The 26,645-nt window shown below is 39.3% G+C and overlaps 2 protein-coding genes across 5 annotated transcripts in view; one reads left to right on the top strand and one right to left on the bottom strand.

Moving 5' to 3' along the window:
• NUDCD1 (NudC domain containing 1) overlaps nucleotides 1-13,648 on the bottom strand; it is a 56,854-nt gene extending 43,206 nt beyond the window's left edge. For all 3 annotated transcript variants that reach the window (XM_070392771.1, XM_070392772.1, XM_070392773.1), the window contains exons 1-2: nucleotides 13,439-13,648; nucleotides 1,095-1,249 (exon numbers count right to left, since the gene is read on the bottom strand). In XM_070392771.1, coding sequence (XP_070248872.1) covers nucleotides 1,095-1,249; nucleotides 13,439-13,556 — 273 coding nt within the window. In that variant the 5' untranslated portion in view covers nucleotides 13,557-13,648. The remainder of the gene's footprint in view (nucleotides 1-1,094; nucleotides 1,250-13,438) is intronic.
• A 218-nt stretch (nucleotides 13,649-13,866) lies between these two features.
• On the top strand, nucleotides 13,867-24,945 carry ENY2 (ENY2 transcription and export complex 2 subunit). Of its 2 annotated transcripts, none has more exons than XM_070392011.1 (5): nucleotides 13,867-13,947; nucleotides 15,397-15,473; nucleotides 19,317-19,387; nucleotides 20,676-20,750; nucleotides 23,288-24,945. In XM_070392011.1, the coding sequence occupies exons 2-5, from the start codon at nucleotides 15,406-15,408 to the stop codon at nucleotides 23,362-23,364; spliced, it is 291 nt and encodes a 96-aa protein (XP_070248112.1). In that variant the 5' UTR covers nucleotides 13,867-13,947; nucleotides 15,397-15,405; the 3' UTR covers nucleotides 23,365-24,945. The 2 variants fall into 2 exon arrangements, with proteins under 2 accessions (XP_070248112.1, XP_070248111.1); XM_070392010.1 differs by having other exon boundaries at nucleotides 13,886-14,019.
• Nucleotides 24,946-26,645: the final 1,700 nt, after the last annotated feature.

Genomic DNA, 26,645 nt, shown 5'->3' with positions numbered 1-26,645 from the left:
ACATCTGTAATACTGTCAACAATTAAAAAAATAAAATAAATAACAGTAATACAAACAGGTTTGTATAATTTATTTTTTATATAAAAAGCCAAAAGAGAAAATTAAATGGAATTTTAATTAAAAAAAAGAAGACAGATTAATCCATACAAAGGTGGGAACAGAGACACAAAAGAACAAATAATAGATGAAATAAACTGAAAAGATAGTAATATAAACCCAACCATATCAGTAATTACATTAAATATAAATGTACTAAACCAGTGGTTCTCAACCTTCTGGCCCTTTAAATACAGTTCCTCATGTTGTGACCCAACCATAAAATTATTTTCGTTGTTACTTCATAACTGTAATGTTGCTACTGTTATGAATTGTAATGTAAATATCTGATATGCAGGATGGTCTTAGACGACCCCTGTGAAAGGGTCGTTCGACCCCCAAAGGGGTCGTGACCCACAGGTTGAGAACCGCTGTTAACTAAGCCCTCCAATTAAAGGACAGATTCTCATACTGAATAATGTTCTTTCAGTAAATCTTCTTTACAAGACATACACTTTAAAAATAAGAACACTGACAAACTGAAATTAAAAGGATAAAAAAGATAAATAATATTTATTAAGAAAGCTAGCATGGCTATATTAATATAAGAAAATTTCAAGATAAAATTATTCCCAGAGCATAGAAATAAAGGACATTTCATAATCCTAAAAAGACCAACCCATAGCAAGCAAAACAATCCTAAATGTTTGCACCTAATTCACACTGTTAAAAATACATAAAGCAGAAATTAGGTAAAAGGAAAAATAGATCCCCTATCATAGTTGGGGATAACACACCTCACATGAAGAAACGAGAAATGAACCAGGTACATCAACATTGATAAACTCATTAAAGTAGTTACCCACTGGTAGGAGTGGAGGGGAATAAATATGTGTAGGAATAGGAACAAAGGAGGAGAAAAACAAAACTGGAGCCTTACAGACTGATGATAAGATTCTCTATATTAAAGGTATGTGTACATCAGTTCCTTGGATAGATTCAAAGTGAAAATAAAGAATCAAATTTATTAGAAAATCCTTATGTATTTTTTTCCTTACCAGCATCACTGTTAAATTCATAATTCTTCCAAGGTTATCAATGTAGTAGACACTGTCTTGATACCATGAATCACAGTGAAGGTAATTATACATTCCAAAAGCATGCATGTGTTCCAGTGTGTACTGTTCATCTCGAAGTTTTACTTCTGCCACAGCTGAAATATAAACAAAATAAACATACACATAAAAAGTTTCACCTCAGATTGTTCCTTTCTGTATAATGCCTACATGGCAAGAGGCATTCAGGACAATTCACTGTGCTATTCGTTCAAAAACAATTCTGGGCACCTACCAGAAACTGTGTGCAGAGGTAAACAGTGTGTAGAACTGACATGGTCCCTGCCCTTACAGAACTTAGAACATGGTGGCCACCTCTTCCTTGTAATTATGAATAAAAAGAAGAGAGAAATTCTAACGTTAAAGGATTTCCTATCTCCTGGGCAAATATTAAGTCTACTTCATAAAGTGTTTTTATATTTTAAAAAATGCTTTTACCTGTATTATATCTCATTGATTTTTACCACACATTAAGAAAGAGTGTTTTTATTATTTCATTACACAATTATGGAAATAAATGTGAACAGTGATTTCTGCAATGTTATACCACATTTTTCCCAACAATACAGAACACTGGAACAAAAATAAAGTTTCCTACTGAAAAACAGAACTTTTTCCATTAGAGCATTAGCTGCTTCCATAATTTTATTTTACTTTTCTCCAGCTTTACTGATGTAATTTGCATAAAACATTGTATAAGTTCAAAGTGTACAACATCATGATTTAATACATGTATATATTGCAAAATGATTACTACAATAAGTTTAATTTCACACATCCATCATCTTACATAGAATTTTTCCTTTTAAAGAGAACTTTTAAGATCTACTCTCTTAGTTGCTTCCATAATTTTAAATCCGCCAAATGTGATTTCTGCCTCTCACTCCTCCTTTCCATATATAGGAACCCTTACCATTCAGGGCTGCCCATGCACTAGAACTATTTTCTGCTTTAACAGGAAATGAGTAAGTGAACCAAGCTGAGCCAATACCTTACCTTAATATAAAACTCATCTTACTATCTGCTAATTGGAAGTTTTATTCCAGAATGCTCACCTGTTCCTAATTCTATTACCTACTTTGAGTCCTGGCTTACTTATATCCATTCATTCATTTATTCAACAACTATTTTAATAGGCACCAATGATACAATGATGAGTAAAGAGTACAGAATCTATCTTCTTAACACTTATGATCGAGTGGGGAAATGAATATTACTCAAATAATTGCATAAGTAAATATGTGATTAAATGTTTTCAAGAAAAATTACTGGGGCCTGGCTGGCATGGCTCAGTGTTTGAGCATCAACCTATGAACCAGGAGGTTCAATTCCCGGTCAGGGCACATGCCTGATTGCGGGCTCGGTCCCTAGTAGGGATGTATAGGAGGCAGCCAATCAGTGATTCTCTCTCATCATTTATGTTTCTATCTCTCTCTCCCTCTCCCTTCCTCTCTGAAATAAAAAATATTTTTAAAAAAGAAAAATTACTGGGTACCATGAGAACAAGTAACAATGGGAGCTAATCTACTTGGGAAGATTAACAGGAGCTTTCAAAACTTTGAGCCAAGCTACAAAGTATAAGGTAGAGTTAATTTAAGAAGTAGACCTACCTACCTACACACATACACGCACCTACTTAACACAGGCAGAAGGAAAAGCAGGCAAAAGTAAGAGGGAAAACTTGTGTTCAAAGACCCAAAAGACAGCCAAACTGGCTGAAATAACAGCAACAGAATTATACAAGGAAAGGCTTACGGACAAATGAAGTGAGAGAACCTGGCAGGAACTGAATCATGAAAGACCTTTCCTTTACTTGTATTTGTTGATAAACTCACTGTATTATGGATTTTTTAAGCAGGAGAATAAAGTCCAGATTCAAATGTGTAAAAGGATCACTTATAACTACAATATGGAAAACATACCAGAGTAAAGCAGGGGTAAACCCAGGAAGATCCACTAGGAAACCATTGCAGTCATCGGGTAAAGGACAACTGAAGTTTAGAAGTGACATCACTGTAGCTTTATGATGGCTTTGATAGAGACGGAGGACGTTGTTTCTATATAACTCCAGGAAGTGTTTCTTTTATAAGGAACAGTTAGAAATACCTATTCCACTGATTAGGAGGGGGACAAACAACAATTCTTGGTTTTCTAGCACCACTGTGTGGATGAAACTCGTTACTGCAGAAAATGTGTGTGGTACCATAATGGCCCAAATAGTAATACTAGACAATGTGATGACAAACACATTTTTTTTCATAATTGTCCTGTTGGTGCATAGAAAAAGGCTGCCTCTGGCCCCACATGAGAAAGAAAAATATCATGTTAATCATCCTGAGTATAAAGGGGAGGCAGAGCAATTGAAAAGAGAAAAGCAGTGTGGAGAATGTGAGGCTGCCAGAGCCCTTTTACAAAGCCTCCTTAAGAGAAGGAGTGGAGCGCAGGGAGTCTCAGATGTCGGTTGGGATCTTTGAAATGGTTGAAAAAGAGGAACATCTTTCATGAGGACTAAGAAGCAAGTATAGTGAGTTTTTATTATTTAACATTATAATAACTGCATTGGAAATAAAAAGAGCTTTGCTGAAAAATCCTTCTCTCTAAGTAAAAAGAACTTAGGGCCTAACACAAAGGGGATCTCTCCTAATCTTTCCCGAAATTCCTTACAAAACATACACGTAACCTCAAAAATCTGTAGCTTTTCACTCACAAATGGTTTACTGAAGGACTGCTATGCGCCAGATATTGTGCACTGGGCAAACACTGATAAACACTGATAAATAAATAAATGAGCCCTGTTAATGGTGCTAACAACAGTTACAATTACTGCTTGTCTATAATATACTATTATATTGAACCTCATGAAACTGCCAATATACAACTCTTTTAACACCAGTTAAACATGATTTAATCTAATACTTATATACCAGTAATCATAGAATTTTTTTTAATGGAAGGCAGAGGCAAAGAATATTAAAACACTAACAAAGGTCACTTCTTAGACCACTTATCTTCTAATTGTACCCAATGAGTTAAGTCTTCTTTTCACCTAGTGACTTCATTTGTTATTTGTGTATAAAGATGCCAAAAAGTAGAGCACAAGTTTGTATTACAAGTTCTGAAGCGAGATTTATGGAATAAGGTAGGGCTAGAACTAGGGGCATTGCCCTCACTAAACTCTCCTATGTAATAAAAGCCTAATATGCTAAGAGTCCGCTGGCCATGCAACCAATCAAAGCGTAATATACTAATGATATGCTAAGGCCACTCAACCACTCACTATGACATGCACTGACCACCAGGGAGCAGACAGTCGATCAGTCAACAAGTTGTTATGACATGCACTGACCACTAGGGGGCAGACGCTCCGACTGGTAGGTTAGCTTGCTGCTGGAGTCCAGCCAATCAGGACTGAGCTAGATGGGCCAGACACACCCTGGAGCCCTCCCGCAGTCCCTCCCCAGCTGGCCAACCTCCCGCATCCCTCTCTGGCCCCTATTGTGCACCAGTGGGGTCCCTCAGCCTGGCCTGCACTCTCTCACAATCCTGGACTGCTCAGGGGATATTGGAGAGCCGGTTTTGGCCCGAACCTGCAGGCTGAGAGACCCCACTGGTGCACGAATTCATGCACTGGGCCTCTACTCTTATATAATGTTTCTGCACATTAACATATTCACCTGCCTTTCTTCTCCATATTTTCCTCTAATAAAGTAGATGTGAAACATATACAATGGTTACATGGCTCTCCTCTTCCTTTACTAAAGCCATAATCTTCACCAGCTTTTATCCTCCCTGCCCTGAAGAAACAGCCCAGAGACTGCAAAAAAACATTAGAAACAGCCCTGGTGGGGTAGCTCAGTTGGGTGGAGTGGCATCACAATGCACTGGGATTGTGGGTTTGATCCATGGTCAGGACACATACGGCAATGAACCAGTGAATGCACAAATAAGGGGGACAACAAATTGATGTCTGTCTGTCTGCTGTCTCTCTCTCCTTTTCTAAGAAAGAAAAGAAGGAAGGAGAGGAAGGGAGGGAAGGGAGGGAAGGGAGGGAGAGAGGGAGGGAGGGAGAGAGGGAGAGAGGGAGGGAGGGAGGGAGGGAGGGAGGAAGGAAGGAAGGAAGGAAGGAAGGAACGAACGAACGAACGAACAGCATGTACAGCATGTACTCTAGGTATAGCTTTCCCACTGACAAGTAGCCTGGTTAAGTTACCTAACCTTTCTATCCTGTCTCACCAGTTAATGGTACTCGTCCTATAATATTCTTAACAAATGTAATCTGTAAACATGTAAAGTGTTTGCTAGATGGCACATAAGAAGAAATGATGATTTCCCTGTTTCTCTTCTCCCTTCCAAGGCAAATTCTCACGAAGGTGCTTAGGATTCCATTCTCTCCTCCCTTTTCTAGGTCCTTCCTCTCTACTGGTCCCTTCTCCTCCACTTTAATATGTTGAAAACTTCCCACTTCACACAACAAACTAATGAAAAAAGGTTTCCTCCTTTTTGCTCTGTTCCAAAGCAGGCCTCCTTCCTACCCCTGTACTTCTCAAACTTCTCCCATTTTCTCATTATCTATATTAACCCATTTCAATTTTGTTTGAACTCTACTATTCTACCAAAATCTTTTTTCATTTAAAAATAAATATTGAACACTTTTTTCTTGAAGCCAAGATGGAATAATAGTGACCAGTTCTATCTTTCCATCAAAAAGATATAAGATAAAATTAAATAAACCAGATAAAATTGTATGAAACAACAGTTTTCCAGACACTAGACATCAGGCAACAAAGGATAGTGATCCCTAGGAAATGAGAAACAAAGGAGGTGAGCCCTAGCACTGCCCAGCTTAATACCGCCTTTAATGAGTTTCCAGATCTTGGCACAAAGAGGAAAAGGTGAGGTAGAATCTGAGAGACACCCCTTGTTGTGGAAACTGAGTGAAAGTCTAGGGAGTTGATCAAGGCAACTACAGTTCATTGGACTGTCCAGTGTACTAGAGAAGAGAACAACAAAGAGAGGAAAATCAGAAGGTGTCTCTCAAATAACGGCACATGACTGAGAAAACCACCTCAGGCCAGGGGAAGAACCATCTGAAAGGATGAGAGAAACCATTTTAGGCACTCAGCACAAGGCTGAGAGCTGTAACTGTTCCCCCCAACCAGAATGGAAAAAACTCAGAACTCATCGGATAATGAAAAGAGTACACAGAAAAGTCTTCTCTCAAACAATTAGCCCTAGACTGAGCATTGCTCCAGACGAGGCTAACAATTCATAAAAGCAACACCCAAGTAACTCAACTGCATCCCAGAACAAAGTTCAAGAAGATTTGTACAGCCCTAGCTGGTTTAGCTCAGTGGATAGAGCATCGGCTTGTGGACTGAAGGGTCCCGGCTTCACCTTCGGTCAAGGGCACATGCCCAGGCTGTGGGCTCAATCCCCAGTAGGGGGCGTGCAGGAGGCAGCCAATCAATGATTCTCTCTCATCGTTGATATTTCTCTCTCTCTCTCTCCCTCTCCTTTCCTCTCTGAAATCAATAAAAAAAAATTTTTTTTAAAGATTTATACAAATATATTCTGCAGCCAACAAGTTAAAATTCACAATTTCTGGCAACCAGTCAAATATTATCAGACATGCAAAGAAGAAAGAAAACAAAACTCATAAAAAGAATAATCAACAGAAGTTCAAGACACATCTGACACAGAAGTTATAATTAGCAGAAGAGAACATTAAAACAGTTATTAAAGCATGTCCCATATGATCAAAATGATACAGACATGAAAAATGTAAAAATGACTTAAACTTCTAGAGATGAAAACTACAATTTCTAAAATGAAAATACACTTAGATATTAATAACAGATTAGGGACTGGAAAAAAAGATTAGTGAAATTAAAGGCAGGAATATAGAAATGATCAAAAAATAAAACAGAGAAAAGAATGGGAAAAAAATGAAACAGCACTGATGCACTGGGGTCAACTTCCAGCAATCTAAAAATGGGCAATTGGGTTTCTCAAAGGAAAAAAGAGGGGGGGTGGGGGAGGGAGAACGAAGAAATAATGGCTGTAAACTTACCAAACCTGATGAAAACTATAAATCCACAGATTTGGGAAGACCAACAAAATCCAAGCACAAGACTCATGAGGAAAGCCACCCCAAACTGCTCAAAACCAATGTAAAAGAAAAAAAATCACAAAAGCAACCAGAGAAAATGATGTCATACATAAAAAGACAAAGATGGATAACATCAGATTTTTCATCAGAAACAATACAATACCAGCAAAAAGACAGTGGGGAAACATCATTAAAGTACTGAAAGAAAAAACTGTCAACCTAGAATTCTATATGTGGCAAAAATGTATCCTTAAAACCAGAGCAAAATAAAAATGTTTTCAGGCATACAAAAACTGAAAGATGCATCACAAAGGCCCACAGGCGAGAGAATTATAGATAAATAATATGGATGTACATAAAGGAATGAAGAGCACTAAAAATGGCAACTATAAGAGAAATATATAAGCTTTTCTTATCATTTACATTTCTTTGAGATAATTAACTCTTTAAACAAAAATAATAACAATGTATTGTGAATTTACAATTATATGTAAAAGTAAAATGCATGACAACAATAGCATGAAGGCCAGCAGGAGAGAAATGGAAATGCTAGATATACTATTTTGAGTCTTACACTACATGTGAAGTAGTGTAATATCATTTGAATGTATTGCGTAATAAGTTAAAGCTGTATACTTAAACTTCAAAGCAACTATTAAAACAACAAAACAAAAGCAATAGTTAATAAGCCAACAAAAGTGATGAAATTGATTCATAAAAAAACATTCAATGCAGCCCAGCCAGAGTGGCTCAGTTAGTTGCGTGTTGTTGTGGTCCTATGCGCCGAAAGGTTGCTGGTTCGATTCTGGTCAGGGGCCCACATACCTGGGTTTCAGTTTCCATCCCTGGTCTGGGCACCTACAGAGAGCAACTGATCAATGTTTCTCTCTTGCTCACTCTGCCTCCCTCCCTCCCTCCCTCCCTCCCTTTTTCTAAGCATATCCTCAGGTGAAAATAAAACAAAAACATTCAATCCAAAAGAAGGCAGTCAGTGAGAAAAGTCCATTTTCCCAAAAACAAACAGAATACCAAAAGCAAGATAAAAAGCCCAAACCTAACAAAATTAATAATCACATTAAATGAAAACAACTGAATTAAAAGATGAGATTTGCCATCCTGAATGAAAAAGCAAGCCCCAACTATTTCTGCCAATAAGAACTGTATGCTAAATACTAAGATGCCAAAGAGGCTGAAAGTAAAAGTATACACACACACACACACTATGGTAACATTAATAAAAAGAAAGCTGAAAGCTGGCATGACTATTTTATTATCAGTCAGTAGATTTCAGAGCAAGGACTATCACCAAGGTTAAAGAAGGTTATTTCATAATGAGAAAGGGGTCAATTTATCAAGAGGACACAACAATCAATGTTTATACAACAAAACAGAGCTTCAAAATATATGAAGCAAAAACTAACAGAACTACAAGGAAAATTAGAAAAATCCACAATTATAGTCAGACTAACAATATCCCTCTCTCAATACGACTAGAATGAACTCAAAGTAATTATGCTGACTAAAAGACAACAGACAAAAAGGAATACACACTGTATAATCCCATGAATATAAAACTCTAGAAAATGCAAAAAAAAACCTAACATATAGTGACAGAAAGACATCAGCAGTTGCCTAGGAATTGATGGGAGTATGAGAAGGAATGGAGGACTGGTTACAGAGGAGTACATGGAACTCCGGGGAATGACAGCTAAATTTTCTATCTTGATTGTGGTGATGACTTTATGAGTGTATACATATGTCAAATTTTACCAAACTATACCCTTAAATATGTGGAGCCTTTTGCCAATTATATCTCAATAAAGCTGTTTAATGTGTTGTATGAAATAATCCATTATTCACCATGCAAGCTCCAGCTCTAGAGATAAAGCACTGAAGGAGATGGACACAGGATTCATCAATACAGAACTAATAGTCTTAGCACAGAAAAGACTCGAATACTACTGAGACAAAGTCTGTGAAGTAGCAGGTACGATGTGACAGTAGATTCTGAAAGGTACAGATTCTAACTCAAGGAAGGAGTCTCTAAGTAACACACAAATCAAGACGAAAAAATGCAATATGAGTTAGCTAGGTGAAATATAGGGGCGGGGGGGATATACAAAGACATTTACTGAATAAAGTTTCTAGGGGAAAAAAACCTATAAGATAACTATCCAGAAATGGAATTGCTGGGTCAAAGGGCAATTACAATTTATAAAAAAGGTTTTCTTGCTTAGTTCTTTGAAATAGAAAAAGACAAAGTGACATATACTGTTTACACAGCAGCGGGAATTTTAGAACAATTTAATGACACTACTTAAGAGAATACCTATGCTCCAAGGTCTTTGAGACCAGGGACCATATCTTCATCCTCACACCCTAAATGCAGAGCTTCACCCCCCCGAGGTGCCCACTCACAGTGTGCTAAATTAATGTAAATTCCTTAGGTTAGTGTAAAAGAAGTCAAGCTGTCAGGAGGAGCTCCTGAATCATACCTCACTTTCTCTAGAAATAATTTTCAAAAGAATTAACCTCTTTTTCATCCTCCTCCTCAAGTAAATAACATAAGTCCCTCCACGTGAACTACTGCAAAAGTGTTAAGCTGATCTGTTTCCATTCCTCTCATTTTCCAAATTCAACTTCCATAGAGCCCAAGTGTAAACCATTAAAACCCTAAGTCAACTTTCCTTCTTTGCTTAAAGCCCTAAATGGCACCTCACCACCTCCAGTTGTGCATCCCAAACACAGAATCTAAAACCAACACAGGTGAACTGAGGGGAGAAAAAGGAAAACTTTGTGAGTTTTTATTGGATTTAGAGAGCTATATATTGATAAATCCAGATGTAACAAGACAATAAAAGAGAACCAGAACTTGGCCGGAGATCCTGGCTAGAGATCCTGGCTAGGCTGCTGATCAACTGGAAAAAAAAAAAAAAAGAGAGAGCTATATATTATGAGATTTTGCTTCCTGCTTTTTTGTGTTAAAAATAGCCTTTTATTTATAAAAATATGGGCGAGTGCATGAGTTTTTAAAAATAGATATTTTTTAACTGATTTTAGAGAGAGGAAGGGAGAATAGAAACATCGATGAGAGAGAAATATCCATCAGCTGCCTCCTGCACACCCCCTACTGAAGATCTAGCCGGAAACCCAGGCATGTGTCATAACCAGAAATCAAACCTTCACTTCCTGGTTCATGGGCCCACATTCAATCACTGAGCCACACCTGCTGGGCTACATAACAGTTTTTAAGAAACATCTTCACTTGGCAAATTAAGAAATTGGGCTTTTTATGATGGTCGAGCTTTATTTTTTATTGAGGGGCCCCATGAAGAAATCAGTCCTGTCTCACTTTCCCAGGAGATTTTTTTTCCTCCTTCTCTCCTTCATTCACTCAATTTATTGAGCATCTGCTATGCTAAGAGCAATGGCAGAGTAGTGAGTAAAGGAGAAACACCGTCTTCATGGAGCTCACAGTCTAGTGAAACAAACAGATATCAAATAAATACAGATTTAAAACTATGATTGTATTGCCTTATGGAGAATGGAATGAAGGAGCCCAAAAATGAAGACAGGAAGGATAGTCAAGGAAGCTACTACAGTTCAGGTAAGAGATAACTGTGATTTAGAAAAGAACAGAGGCATGAAGAAGCCAAAATCTTCTACTGGATTTGCTGACAGATTGAACAGGAGGGTTTAATGAAGAAATAACTCCATGACATCAACATAAGCAACTATATAGACCTGCACTAATGGTCCCAACTTTTTATGCCTCCCTGGGTCTATGCCATGTGGTATGAGGTGGCTATAATTATTCTAGACCTGATTATATGATTTGCTTAGGCCAATGGTGTGCCGAGCTGGCATGACCATGGCATACTCAGCCCCATGTTGGGTGCCATATGTGCTGAGCCAGGACAGCCAGGTTCGGTGAGCCTGAGAGGGGGTGGTGAAGGATTGAGAAAAGACAGACAAGAGAAAAAAGCTGGGTCTGGGTGAGACGCTGTCCTCTCTCCTGAAAGCCATGTCTTTATTTAATGCCAGATTCCACAAGGCAAAGTAAGGGCGTGGTTACAATGTTCTCGTGAGTTTCGAATCTACTCAATTATACCCACCTGGTCAAGCTTTGTTTACTTGCTGCACCTCCTGCAGCCTGTATCAGTCATGTGGGACCACAGGTTCGGACCATAAGGTCAAGCTTACAACTATAGCCCTTGGCTGTAATTGTGCTGGGAGGGATTTGCCCTCCAAGCTAGGACTTGCACGTGGCTTTGCCATGAGAGGACCGTGCCCTCCTATTAGTCCCAGGCTTCAACCTGTCCAAACGCTGTAGCTGCTCTCCACACAATGGGACAACAGCAAACTATTCCAAGCAGTAGCTTGAAAAAGTGTTTGTGCACTGCTACTTGTCTCTTGGAATAAGCCTGGACTAGCCAGCTAAAGAATGAGAGATCGAGTGGAGTAGAGCTAAGTGGGGACCATCTGAAATAACCTTAAGCCAGTCTATAGCCAAAGAACCCCTAAACATATGAGAAAGTCCAGCCAAGATGAGCAGAGATGCCTAGCAGACCCATAATTGAACAAAAGTGCACGAATGAGCCCAAGCCACACCTAGAACCACTTACCTGACCTGTAGGTGATGAGATTCACTGATTGGCTGCCTCCTGGATGCCCCACACAGGGGATCGGGATCGAGCCCACAACCCAGACATGTACCCTCGACCGGAATCGAACCCAGGACTCTTCAGTCTGCAGGCTGACGCTCTATCCACTGAGCCAAACAGGCTAGGGCTGGAATGACTTTTTAAATGCATAAACTAACTAAACATATTGGTACCATCTACTGATATGGAGTGGGAGAGGGAATGGAAAAGAAAAACCAAGCTCATTGTATCCTACCCTGGTCAACTCTTACCTAGCTTCCAAAGTTCAATCTAGATATCGATTCCTCCAGGAAGCTTTCCCAGATCTCCCAGGCTGGTTTGGAAAGAGTAAGTACTACCATTATGTTTTGTACATATCCCAATCACTGCCTTACCACATTGCTTTATAATTATCCGTTTACCTTTCCTCCCAACTAGATAATTGCACCTTTACGTTATACTCATCTTGATGTTAGCATGTAACATAAAACAGGGTCCCAATAGATGTTTCTGAATTTTATAAATGAATTAAACACATTATTTGACACTATAAAATCTATTCATAAACTGTAGATCAGTATTTCTCAAAGTGTGATCTACTGACAACATGCACCAGAATCAGCAGGGGTGTGTATTAAAAATGCAAATCTCTGGGCTCTCTATCCTCAATGAAAATGCCATTCTCCACTTTTTTTTTTTTTTTTTAAAAAAAAAAAAAAGGTAAAGTGGCCCTGGCCGGCTTGGCTCAGTGGATAGAGCGTCAGCCTGCAGACTGAAGGGTCCCAGGTTCAATTCCGGCGGGCTTGATCCCCAGTGGGGGGCGTGCAGGAGGCAGCACATCAATGATTCTCTCTCATCATGGGTGTTTCTCTCTCTCCTTCTCCCTTCCTCTCTGAAATCAATATATTTTTTTTTAAAAAAAAAAGAAAGTTAAAGTGGTGACTAGCTGGCCTGCTATAGACACACAAAACAAGTCGTAAGAAGTATGGGTACGAAAACCAACTCTTCCTCACAATTTTCTGGAGATGTTCTCTACAATACAGTCCTTAGGCTACCATCACCCAGGTAACTGCATCTGCTCAGAACTACAATGGGGTTTCTCTTTTAAGAAATGGGTTGGACTCAGCCAGAGAGAGCAGGAGCTGGGGTCCCAAAGAGGTGTGGCTTCTCAACGCACAGGTTCACAGAGGATGCTCCAGGGGAAAGCAAGTTGTGAGCTTTCTCCGCAGCAGAGGCCAGGCCAGGACGGACAGGCGGTCTCAGCCCGAGCAGCACCTGCGGGACGGGCCCCGGAGCCCAGCGGCCCAGCCCAGTGCCTGCCCGTGGTCCCGCCACAGAAGAGCCGCGAGAAGGTGGCTCCCACGAAGGTCCGGGATGGACGTCCTTCTCCAGAAACCGCCACCCGGTGTCCACCCCAGCCCGACGGGCCGTAAGGAAGGCCCGAGTCGGAAAGGAAGAAAATGCGGGAAGGGTCTGGCCCTTGGCATCCGAAAGGGAAGAGGAAAAGAGTGCAAGGGGACGCCGCCGCTTCCCACCTGCGTCTAGTTCCAGCTGGTAACAGGGCAGCGGCTCGAGGGAGAGTTTGTAACCCTCGAATCGGGGGTCCAACAGGGGTCTCTTCACCCGCAGCGAGCAATTGGCGGCCACCTCCATCGCCTTCCAGGATCCTAGCGGGAGAATTAATAAAGCTCTTGTTGAAAGCTCCGCGCTTCCCTCGTTGCACCGAGGCTGGGAGGCTGCGTGGGTCCCATCCCATTAAACACTGCGGTGCAGCATGCCTTCTGGGAAATGTAGTGCCCGTGAGCGAGTTGACTGTTGCATGCCGGGATGCGTAGTTTCCAGAGGACGCCCCGCCCAGCGCGACAGCGGGAGCTGGACTCTCTTACCCAGAGGGCTGAGCGACCAGGAGGCGGCCCGCGCTGGTTAAATTCTCACCTTATAGGCAGGGTGGCGAGGCCCCGCCCCGGAAATGCGTGTTCTAGCTTTCTGTGTGCTTAGGCGCCCGAGCTACTGAGGGTCTAAGTCCGGGCAGCCGAAGAGTGTGGTAGGTAACGGTCGCCAGCGCAAGGGTCATTTCGTCGCTGGGAAGGGACGGCCCTCGCCCGCGGTGATGGTGGTGAGCTATGCCCGTGGTCCTCAGGGCCGGGACCCGGGCCCGGCCCAGGCTCCTTTCGATGTGCTGTCTTTCGTTCGCTTCCCCGACCCGCGCTCGCGGGCCTGTAGGGCTCTCCGACTGGGCGTGCTACCGGAGTTGGCCCGGAGCCAGTCCTCGCTTTGTTTTCTGGCTCCTCCCCTCCCGCCTCTCCGCTGTCTCCGCCCCGTTCTGCTTTCCCCAGGAATGACTGGACCGGGAGGGATCCCCTAGCGCCCTTGTGTCACCGGTGAGAAAACTGAGGTCTTTCGGAACCGACTTGTCCAAGGTCACTGTCCGTATTGGAGGGGCCAGGGCGAGATTCAGTTCAGTCTTCTGGGCATGGTCCTGACTGAATTGCTTTTTGAAAATGTTAAACCTCCAGCTGCAAAAGCAAACATGTCCTAGTCCTTTCTCAACCCCTCCTTTTCCCTTTGCACTTGGCGGGGGGGGGGGGGGGGAAAGAAAGAAATTTCAACTCTGAGAAGTCATGCCAGCCTGCGTTTTCCCAAAAGGGCACATGGCAGGCTGCAAAGTGGTCTGAAGTGACTGACAGGTGCCGGCTGGTTCCACGCCTCCCAGCCTCGCCTCCCTCTGCTTTCTGCACCATTTTGGGCTGGGCTGGCCGTTTTTACTGGAAAGCGAGAATGTCCCAAGTGAGGACTTCGTTTGGGGTTTGTTTGCCCCTTTGATCAAGAAAGAGCACAGATATACTCAAACAGCAGCTTTAGTCGTCGCGATTCAGGATGCGTCCCCGCGAGAAGGGAAGCACTTAACATCTTAACCTGGAAATTGCACTTTTCACCGACATTTCCTAGGCTAGCATGGCTTCCCCAAAAATTTTGAACAAAAAACGATTCAAAGTCGGTCGTGATGAGCCCTGGAAGTGTTTGGGGGGCGGGGTCAAAGCCACCCGAGTGCAAAACCGACTTTTTCATGACTTTCTTGTCTCAGTGCCTCAGTTTCCTCACCTGTAAAACACAGATGATGTTAATCATACTTCTATGAAATAATAGGTTCTGGGAGTGGAATGAGTTAAAAAAAAAAAAAAAAAAAGCAACAACAATGTGTTAGCCCCGCACCAGGCACATACGTGTGTCTTAATACATGTGACGATACTTGCTACTTCCAGACTCGTTTTAATAAAGGGCCTCCGGGGGGAGGAAGCTGTTCAGTTAGCTTATCAGTGTGCCTCCTGGGGATGCCGCAAATATGGAGAGTAATGACGTCGTTAACGCATTGTTGGTATTTATCGCCCCTTCAGTCGATAGCGCGGTAAAGGTGTGGCGGTGCTTGCCTAGAGGACTTAGGAGGGAATGCTTTGTAAGTGCTCTGTGTCTGAAAATGCGTGTTGATGTTCAGGTTAGCAAGATGAACAAAGATGCGCAGATGAGAGCAGCGATTAACCAAAAGTTGATAGAAACCGGAGAAAGAGAACGGTGAGTAAGAGACTGTGTGGATAAATTGTATTTAACGCCTTTAAGTTGCAGTTACTGTATCTACAAGAATCGAAATATGAAGGAACAAGACTGATGTCAGTGGAAAGAATTTCAGAAAAATAGATTGTCAAAAGCTTCAGTTCCTAACATGTAGAAACGATAGGCAGGCCTATTCAGTATTGCAAGACTTAGAGGGAAGTGAGTGATGTAGAAAGATGAATAAGAAATGACGCTCAGAGATTGTATAATAGCAAAAAAATTCCTAAATAACGACAGTTGGAGACAGAATGTTACCCACTTTTTAACAGGGAGACAGCATAATAGAACCAGTATTAGTTACCAAGCTCTTTTTTAATATTCATCCAAGGATATGTTTCTATTAATTTTAGAGAGAGAGGAAGGAAAGGGGGCAGAGAAATATTGATCGGTCTCCTCGCACCGAGACTGGGATTGAACCTGAGACCTTTGGATGTGTGGGACAACGCTTTAGCCAACTGAGCCACCACAGCCAGGGCATTGCCAAGTTCTCTTAACCTCAGTAGCATGTACTATTCCTACCATCTGAAACATTCCTTTCTTTTTCTCCTAATCTTTAGCTTCGTCTAGCTCATCTTTCAAGTCTTAATTTAAAATATTTCTTTTGAATATCCTGGTCTATCAGAACATTTAACATTGTATTGTGACCACCTACTTAGCTAGTTTGTATCCTTCAATATAATCTAAATTACTTGACAGCAGAAATACCAGTGTATATCCATTATCACGCCTAGTTCTTAATTGGCCAAGTAAATATTTGGAAAAATGAGCACAAAGGAGAGGCTGAGGAATCAAGAAAGGCTTCCAGAAACAGGGTGATAAATTGTGAGGGAAGTATATATAGGGAACAGGAGGGATCTTTCAGTTCCACCTGCAGGTTAAAGTGATCAGTTAAGATCTCACAATAGTAAAAGAGGTACTTCAGCTGGGGGGAAGAATTAGCAGTTCTTCAAGCCAAAAAAAGTAGAGAAGACAATCTAGGCAGATGGAACAATGTGCAAAATCACAGCTTCTGTGGTAAGTGCAGAATCAAAGCTAGGAGGAGGTAAAGGGTAAAAGCTGTGTGGACAGGAGGAGTAGAGTTTGTATAAGTCAGCTTTTTTTTAGTTGAAAATGATAGAAACTGGCTTAACCAATGGAAATACATAAGCTCTTCTAACTGAAAAGTCTAGAGCTTAAAATTGCTTCAGGCACCGCTGGGTTCAGGCACTCAAGTTATTGTCAACAATATATCTTTCTTTGCCTCTCAGCTCTGCTTTCCTCTGTGTTGGCTTTATTCTCAGGCAGGCTCTCCCTACAGAGATCAGTGGTTCAAAATGTATACCCCTCTGGCTCAGACTACCTTCCTCCTGATAGTTTCAATAAAGACCTGCCCTGATTACCATCTCACTTAGGTAATAGGCCAGTCGTGGTCACCCTTGCCTAGGTCACATGTCCATCACCAGACCCCTACCCAGATTTCTTACACTGAGAGTGGTAGAGGTTTTTTTGTTTTTCTTCTGTCAAAAAAAGGACAGAAATATGGGTGGTGGGTTTTCAAAAACATCTGTTGTTGATTTTATCCTTGGCTGTTGGGAGGCATTAAAAGGTTTTTTTAAGGGAATGACTAGATCACATTTGCACTTTAGGAATGTTATTCTGGCAGAGTGGAGCATAGACTGGAAGCATTAGAGCAGAATGCAGAAGATTATATTGGGTTAAAAATGAAAAACAGTAAAATGAAAAGGAAAACTCAGGTTGTGGTTTTTTGTTTTTTAAGTAAAATCAGAGATGAGGAAGAAGGTGGAAACTAGAAAGGTGCCTTGGGAAACTGAGAGGATAGTATTGCCAGTAATGAGTCTAGGGGACTATGTATTTGTTTGTTTATTTCATGCAGCTTAGTTACTGAGTTTCTACCACATGCCACGTCCTGTTAAGGTGCTGAAGTTACAGTAGTGAACAAAGTGAAGTCTGTCCCTTCATGGAACTTGCATCCTAATGGGGGAAAACAGACAAGAAATGTCTAATATGTCAGGTAATGATGAGTTCTAGAGAAACAAAGCAGAGAATAATGGGGTATGTTATTTTGGGAAGAAAAAACAGGGCTTCACTGATAAGAGATCAGAAGGATATGAGGGAGATGGAGGGACTCCAAAAGCCAAGGTCCCAAGATAGGAATTTTTTGGGCATTTTGAGGAGCACATGGAAGCTAATGAGACTGAATAAATTGGAAGAGGGAAAGAAGGAAGTCAGGGCACAGCTGGGGAGGGGGCAGATCATGGAGGGTCATTTAGGCTGTAGTAAAACTTGGAGTTTATTCCGGGTAAATTAGGAAGCCACTGGAGAGTTTTGAGCAGTGGGAAGAGAATGGAAGTGTGCAAGGAGAACAAGAAGGGGAATAAGTTAGGAGGCTTTGGGAACAGTCCAGTCAAGGCAAGGTGGTAGCTTGCACAGGGCAGAGGTGATACAAAACATGGGTGCAGGTACTTATTTTAGAACTGGAACCAGTAGGACTTGCTCATGGGTTGGATGTGTAGTGCGAGCAAAGTTGTGGTGAAGGACACTGCCAAGATTTCTAGCCTGAGGGACTGGAAGCATGGAATTGCCATCGTGACAAGGAGAACAGAACAGGTTGAGGGTGGAGAGGAGCATGAGCTGGGCTTGAGCCCGGTGAAGATTGAATGACCTGATTAAATATTGAGATGAAAATGCCACATGGTGGAGATACAGGAATATTGAAAGAAGCAGTTTGGTTTGGAATATGACATGTTTTAAGCTGAGAAATAAGATGATTTAGGTGGAAGATTGAGGATTTTTTAGAGTGGGTATGGAAAAGGAACAGAAGTACTGATAAACTATTTTATTACATCCATGATGCCATTAGTTGCAATATATGCCTTTTTTTTAAACCAGTAAGAAACAAGAAAACCCTGCTAATTAAATTATGATAGGGCCCTGGCCAGGTAGCTCGGTTGGTTGGAGCGTCTTCCCATAAGCCAAGGTTTCAGGGTTGATCCCCGGTCAGAGCATATACAAGAATCAATCAATGAATGCATCAAGTCAATGGAACAACAAATCTCTTCCTCTCTCTCCCTCTCCCTCTTCCCCTTCCCCTCCTCTCCCCTCCTTCCCCTCCTCCCCTTCTTCCCCCTCATTCCCTCCTTCCTTCCTTCCCTCCTCCCATCCTCCTCTCCTTCCCTCCTTCCCTCTTGTCCTACCTTTCCTACCTCCCTCTCTAAAAATCAATAAAAAATTTAAATTATGATAGGCATGCCATTTACTGAATTGTTAAAATGTGGGGGGTAAAGTGTTAGATTCATGAAATACATAATTGATGTATCATTTAGAAGGTTAATGGGAAAAGGGAGGGGAGTCTTTGAGATTAGAGAGAGAAATAATGGGGAAGAGAATTAAAGGATAAGAATTTGTAGTCAAGGAAGGGATTTTGGAGTTTGAAGATTTCAGAGGTGCAGCTGCTCCAAGCTCAACTAATATCTTCCAAAAGGTGTATAGCCCCACAATATTTCTGTTGGTGGAGGGAGGTAGACAGGGTGTAAGAAGGCCAGAGTAGAGTTTCTTGAGAAGTATTGTGCCCCATCTGCTTTATTTTACTTTGCTAGTAATGAAAATGAGGCCATGTCCCCACAAGATCAAAGAACTATTTAAACTATTTCATGATAGAACCAGGATCAGGACATGGTTGAAGTTTTGTGACTGGCAAGCAGGGAATTTTTAATTGAAGGGTTGAACTTTTGATTCAAACGTTCCTGTATGAGATATTGCACATTGTTGTAGTTTAATTTGAAAACACTTTTTTTTTCTACACAGCCTCAAAGAGTTGCTGAGAGCTAAATTAATTGAATGTGGCTGGAAGGATCAATTGAAGGCACACTGTAAAGGTAATCAGTTTCATTTAGAAGATAAGCTAATTCCATTGTTCTCTATGTTGGTTTGAAGTTCACTAGAAAAATTACAGTCAGTATTGTAAAGGTATCTAAGTGGTCAGACATAATTTTTTAAACAAATGGAAAATTGACTCTTGTAGTGATGATTTCCTCCTCTGTGATAATATGTAGACCTAATTCCTAAATTTATAAAAAAAATTTGTGTATTTCTCTTAAAACAAGTGAAGCAGGATTTTCTATGGCTTTAAAATGTGGAATCTCACCTTTTCAGTGTGCCCGTTCAAAATGAAACATTCCTTATTCCTAATATGTTTTAATTAACCAACTGAGTACTTTATGGTTGTTAGACATTTAGGAATTATCTCTCTTGTCTTTGACAGTGTTATTTTGAAAAATTCATGTTAAAAGCTCCTAGAGAATTATACTTATTTTTTTAAATGTACAATGGGGGCTTGTTAAATTGCTTAATGTTGATGATGATTCCGTTAGACAGATTACACATGTCACTATGATGAGCCTCCTTTCTGGCTCAGCTTTTAGGATAATAGTATTTTGGTTATTTTTAATGATTTCCCATTGTATTGTAATGGTTTCTACAAGTAATGATAATAGTGACTATAATATTAACTAATTATGACAAATCAGTAAAAGCATAGACTTTGAGGTCATACAGATCTTCACTGATAAAAGGACTAGAGCTGTATTTCAACTCATGTTTGGATGAGTTATTTAATCTTTATGCTTCAGTTGCCTCATCTGTGAAGTGGGAAAAATGCCCAGCCCATTTCATTATTGTGAATATTAACTGATATAAAGCATCCAGCACACAGTAGGGGTTTAGTAAACATTAACTACTTTCCCTCTTGTTTCTTTTGGCCCATTTTGGGCTATGAAATTTTAAATTGGACACAAATAATAGCTTATTCCCCCTCCACACATTTAAGAGCTAGTATGATAACAGTGAAATAAGATCTGTGCAGTTATAAATTTCTAGCTTTTTATAACTGTTAGATTTGACCTTATAGTTCAAATTCATTCTGTGCTATATTTGTTAAGCTAAAGTTATTTAGCTGAGAGATGAACAGGCTTTTATGATATTATCTGGTGAATACTTAATGTGTTTAAAGTTGAACTAAATATTCATTAAAAAAGAAGTGTCCTCTTTTTTTTTTTAAAGACCAATCTGTACTCTAAAAACATGATCTTAACCCTTCCTCTATGAAAATCTTTCTTACAGATAATGATTTTAAATGATATGATTTGTTTTTTGCTTTTGCATAAGAGGTAATTAAAGAAAAAGGACTAGAACACGTTACTGTTGATGACTTGGTGGCTGAAATCACACCAAAAGGCAGAGGTAAGGAATATAAATTGTGTGAAAGGAAACGTGTGCTAAAGACATGATTTTTTTCTGTCATGCTGGTTCAGCTTTTCTTTCTTCCTACAAAGAAAAACAACTTTTCCAAAATTATTTGGAGAGTTGATGTTCCCTCATTGGGAACAATTATAATTGTCTCACTGCCTCCCTAGCATGATTTTGAGTAACAGATGAGATAAGAGGTGTAAAATGTTTTGCACTCTGAAACAGTATACAAAGAGATTGACATGATTGGTAAGAAAGATATTTTTTAAAATATGGGATCTTGTAGAGGTAAATATACCTGAAGCTACGATTTATAAACTATTAAATATGGCCTGACTTCACTTAATATTTAATAATTCAAAGTTTTACTCTGGTCCGTGAGTCATTGCTCTGCTATCACTTTGCTTATTAAAAATAAACAAAGCTCTGTCTTCTGGAATGTCTAATTAAAAATGTAGTAGCACCATAACTTCATATTCAGGGTAATCCATAATTAAGATTCCCCCTGCAACCACCTAGTGTCTCCCTTTAATGCCTTGTTTACAGAAGGCAAAGGAAAGAAAGGAAGTATGTTAACATCGACGTTATGTAATAAATAGTGTCAGGAAACTACATTATATTCTTATCTTAGATGGACCTACATTTTTTTCCCCATTTACTTTTAGAAAGTTTGAGTGAAACCAGGTAAATTAGATGACCTATTGTTTTCTCACACAAAAATACTAAAAATAATGTAAATGTAAATAAGTAAATATGTTTGAAAATTATTCTTAGAAACTACTCATTCCCCAAACTGCTTACCTGTTAGAAAGGAGCTAGGAATCCCTTGGTTCTTTCCGTCATATCTTTTGGCCTAGTTACAGCTACAAAAACCTGACCTTTTCTTTACACATATCTCAGATAAAGAAAAATAAAACCAACACTATTTATTGTTCCCCCCATGACTTTACATTTTAAAATAATTTTCCCTAAACTTGTTTTCTATTTTCCTTCAGTAATTTATGCCTAATTCGTTAACATTACTTAGGAACCGGTTATACAGGGTAGAAATTGTCCTTTGCTCCTCCTTGAACACTGGTATCTTGGACATATCAGTTCTTTGTAGCTCCCCTGCTAGAGAATGAGTAAATAAAGAAAAGAGAAGTGAAAATAAATCTGTTCTCTTAGTCTTCTTTATTGTGAAGAGTAGAAGCATTTTACTTTTTTAAATATACAGTAAAATTGACCGTTTTAGTGTGCAGTTCTGTGAATTTTATACACATGTATGAATTCATATACCCACCACTCCCTTCAAGCGATACCTTTGTATTCATTCACACCCTATCCCTACCCCCAAGGCAACTGATCTTTTCTTCATCACCTAAAAGTATGTTTAATATACATATTGATCACAGTTCCAGTGGACTTGAATTAACCATGTAGTCTCTATTTCTAGACAGGCTGAAACTAAACAATTTATAGAGGAGTATCTGTCTCATCTGATTTGTGTACTTATTTCTGAAATTCTTATAGAAATATTTAACTATATCTGAAGCTTTCCATTTCCTCTGAATACAAGCACATAGTGTTAGAAGTGTTAGTTAATTCTCTATTGCCCTTATTTATTAGGCAATTAGAAAAGGAACAGTAATGTAGATTTATTGATATTTAATAATAAAATTTCCAAGAGCAGGGCTTTTTTTTCTTCTTTTCGTTTTTTTTTTTTTTAATACTCCAAATAGATAGTACAGTCACATGGTTCGAATTCAGAAAGTAAAAATATAGGAAATGTAACCACTGTTGTGGTTTTGCATCTTTGCTGAGTCAGAGAGTATATGCATTTATTTCTATAAAATATTGTTGAATTACCTTCCAAAAAATGTTGGAACAGTTTATACTCCCACCAGCTAATATGAGAGTGCTAGTTTTTCCCTCAGTCTTGCCAACACAGTATATTATTAACCTTTGGATTTTAGCCAATCTGATTGGTAAAACATGTTATCTGAATGTGGTTTTAATTTTCATTTCTCTTGTAAGGTTTATCCCCTCTTATGTTCAAGAACTGTGTGTTTCTCCTTTTCTTCATCGCCTGTGCTTGTTTTTCTAACAGCCTGCTGATCTTACCAAATTGAAGAAATTTTAGAGTAGAGAGATTAGCCCATTTCTGTAAAAGTGACTTCGCAGTTTTTGTCTTTTGCCTTTGTTTACAGTGATTTTGACCAAGCTTATTAGGTTGCTGTTGCATTTGAATTAAATTTATTAATCTGTTATAGCCTCTGTGTTTTAAAAAGGCCGTTTTTCACTTCATTTAAAGAATTTTCCCATGTTTTCTTCTCTATGTTCAATGTATTTCGTTATTTCACTCAAATAATAAATGAAAATATACTTTATTTTTTCAGATGTTTATCTAATTTGTTATTAAAGCTCATGAGGGTATTTATAAAATGGATTATAAATTTTGGATCGGTCATCCTGAATAAAACATCAAACCTAAAATTGGCATATATTCATTGGAATCTTCTTACTCTTATATTTTTATTTTTATATTTCAGCCCTGGTACCTGACAGTGTAAAGAAGGAGCTTCTACAAAGAATAAGAACATTCCTTGCTCAGCATGCCAGCCTTTAAGATTGAATTAGATTGTGTTGTTTTGTGGTCTTATTTCTGAAAGTAAAACTTGCCATAAATTAGGAATCGCTTTCCCAAAATAAAATCCTTTTTTGTATGATGGTATACAGTTTTCAGTAATGATGTATACATTGTATTGATTTTTTTTCCCTAAATGTGTTATTTTAATAAATATCTCATGAATGAGTTTGAAGTTTCCTTGGATCTTGGAATAAATGGGACTTTTCAACAATGCACCAGATTTGTTGAGAGAAAGTCATCAAATAATACAGTTTGTTAAATATGTACATGTTTCTGTGCTAACAACTGAGGAGAAATAAGCTGCCTCTTCTGATTGTCTAGATATGGTGTGTTTCTCTGAATCCCTATACTATTTTATAATACATGTCCCATCTTGTACTACAGTTGTCTTATGTGTTATAAACTCTGGGAGTTAGGACTGAGTCTTACTCATCTTTATGTGCCTTCCTTATTCCTCAAAGAATTTACCATCCTATTGGAAGAGAGAACATTTGCAAACTGGCTTCATACCAAGCTCCTCTCACATATCTACTCATCTGAACTTTGAAAACAGAAACTCTAAATTACATCCCCACATACTAAGGTCAAGGAAGAACTTAATGGGAAATAATCTGCACCCGTAGCTTTACTCTGACATCAAGATGGCCAAATCCAATGGACTCTTGTCTGTACTTATGTGACCTCTGCTGGAAACTGAGAATGTTGAGCATCCTGCCACTGGGACTTTCCTCCCACTCCTCACAGTGTTTATTCCTACCACTGGAAGTTCCTTCTGTTTCTCGTGGAGTACCTTTTGCTGTATGGGACTGGAAATAATGGTATTTCTTAGGGCTTGCTCATGGGCCCTCTGCCTGACTAATGATACGCTTTTCCTGGGAAAATCCCAGGATACAGGTCGGACCATGACTTCAAATACTAACAGGTCAATAAATTGTAAATTGCATCACCAAACCAGACTTCAACCCAGCCTCCATGCCCATATGCCCATCTGCTATGGATCAGCTTCCTTGGATGTTCCACGAACACCTCAGACTGACCACACCTAAGATAGTGACTTTTTCCCTTCTAGTAACTATCCCTACTGTATTCCTTAATGTGAGCAGTACCTCCCAGACATACATATTACCTCAGGAGCTTGTTAAAATACTGATTGAGAAGGTAAGAGGTGATGCACAAGAGTCTATATTTCTGACAAACCCGGTCAATGCTTATGCTGCTGATCGAGGACCACTTTGAGTGGCAAGGTGGTCAGGTGTCCCCTCCCTGCCCTCTTAACTGCCTTAGTTCAAGCCCAAGTTAGTGCAGTAGGCATCTGATGTCTCTTTGCTCTAGTTCTCCATGCATCCTCCAGTATCTTCCACAGTTGCCTAAGTGACCTTACTAAAGTTCAAGCTTGGTCAGTTTATTCCCCTTCTTGAAACTTCCATGGTTTTTCCTGGTTTGCAGGGTAAAATTTACACTCAGCCATAGCACCTATGCCCTCTTGATCAGACGTTTACTAATTTCTCTAAAGAGTTCCCCAAAATGTCATGTTTATCCTCAAATACAGTTGAAAGTCCATCAAGCTAGAAAGCCCTTTTACTTATCTCTTACTTGGCATTTCTATTTGGATTTAGATTTCCCACTGCTGCTTTTCTATCAGAAACACCTGTGCATAATTTCAGTACAATAGTTTTAGAACTGCATGCATGCATCTCCTAGAGGGGAGGGAACTTTCTTCTCTCTCTCTCTCTCTCTCTCTCTCTCTCTCTCTCTCTCTCTCTCTCTCATACTTATTTGTGGGTGAACAAAATAAATGAATGAACTAGTGAATGAACATAGAAGCACAAAAGGAAGTAAAAATACAATTGAGTATATTTGAGGAAAGGCTTCACATTAATTTTTGGTTAAGATTCCAGAGGTACAATTTTACTGTCTGATGATTTATATTTTAAGTGTAGTCTTGGGACCAACTGGACTTAATTTTGTAAAATGTTGAACCTAAGACATGCACACACACACAATCACAAAACCTACCCCCAAAGAGTTTTTTGTTTCATCTCACAAAGCAATGATCTAAAGTTAAATGATAGTTATATTCGTCATTCTGCTACCCTTTATCAAAAAAACATGGTACAGGAAATGTTAAAAACAACTGGTAGTTCTTGTTTTATAGTATTGTATATAAAAGCAAACCAAAAATTGCTCGTAGCAATGCTATTTTAATAGTTCAGAACAAAATATGAGAAAAGGAAAAGTTGCAAAAATATTTTGAGATGGAACAAAAATAATTGAATTGAAAATACTTTACAGCAATTGAAAATGCTAAAGAGCATAGCTTTAAAATGATAGTGCCAAGAATTCCCCCCACCATCTCTAGGTGGTTTTGGGGGGGCATCTTCTAAATGTCTTGTAGTTTGCATCTAGAACCATTGCTATCTTTCAAATAAACCAACTTTGTGAACATCTTGACTCACATCATTGATTCATGTTAACCAAGAATACATTCTTTAAAAATCTTGCAACCTTTCATTCTCAGTGTTGGAAATTCAATAGGAGATTTACTGTTACGTGGCTGCATTGGGTGAGTAAAATACTAATTAGGGTTATGATAAGCTTTTTTTTTATTAGGATTAGAAGACCCAACTAAATTATTTAGGTATTCACTTTGCTTTGGCATTACAAGTGTATCATTTGGTTGAACAGTGCCAAGCGAGGGCCTGGGTGATGCTGGGGACTGGTAATTAGATATGGGACTTTTCATAACTTGATAAAAGGCTCCATCCAACTCAAGAGAATTGTGACAGCTGCTAGGTAGCTGATGTTGGAAGTGATCCAATGTGTGCGTTTGTGTTTTAACCCTTCTTGTAAATTGCTATCTCATGTTACTCAGTGACTTCATAAAACCCCACATATTTACCATTAGAAACCACACAAGGTCATAGGATGAATCCACCAAGAAAATGAACAAGCGCAATAAAACAATTCAAGTTCTAGTCTCATCTATGACACTGAATTATCAGGTAAGACTGCCTCTTCTGCCTCAGTTTCCTCATCTGCATATTAGATCTGATAATGCTGACCTGGCAAGAATTAAAATAATTTTAAAACTGTAAATACCATGAATAGGGTAGTCATAAAAAGTAATATGGATATTCATAAAAAGCAATATGGATTAATTTTACTCCTAGAAAGAACTCTAAAAATAAGTATTTACTATGTGTTTTCTAGATTTATATAGTTATATAAATTACACTTATGTGGAAAATAGCTGCTTTTAT

This window comes from Myotis yumanensis, unplaced genomic scaffold (genome assembly GCF_028538775.1).
Source record: "Myotis yumanensis isolate MYYU_CA2020_CCGP unplaced genomic scaffold, mMyoYum1.0.hap1 SCAF_15, whole genome shotgun sequence".
NCBI lineage: Eukaryota > Metazoa > Chordata > Mammalia > Chiroptera > Vespertilionidae > Myotis > Myotis yumanensis.
This window is presented reverse-complemented; position numbering and strand designations above follow the sequence as displayed.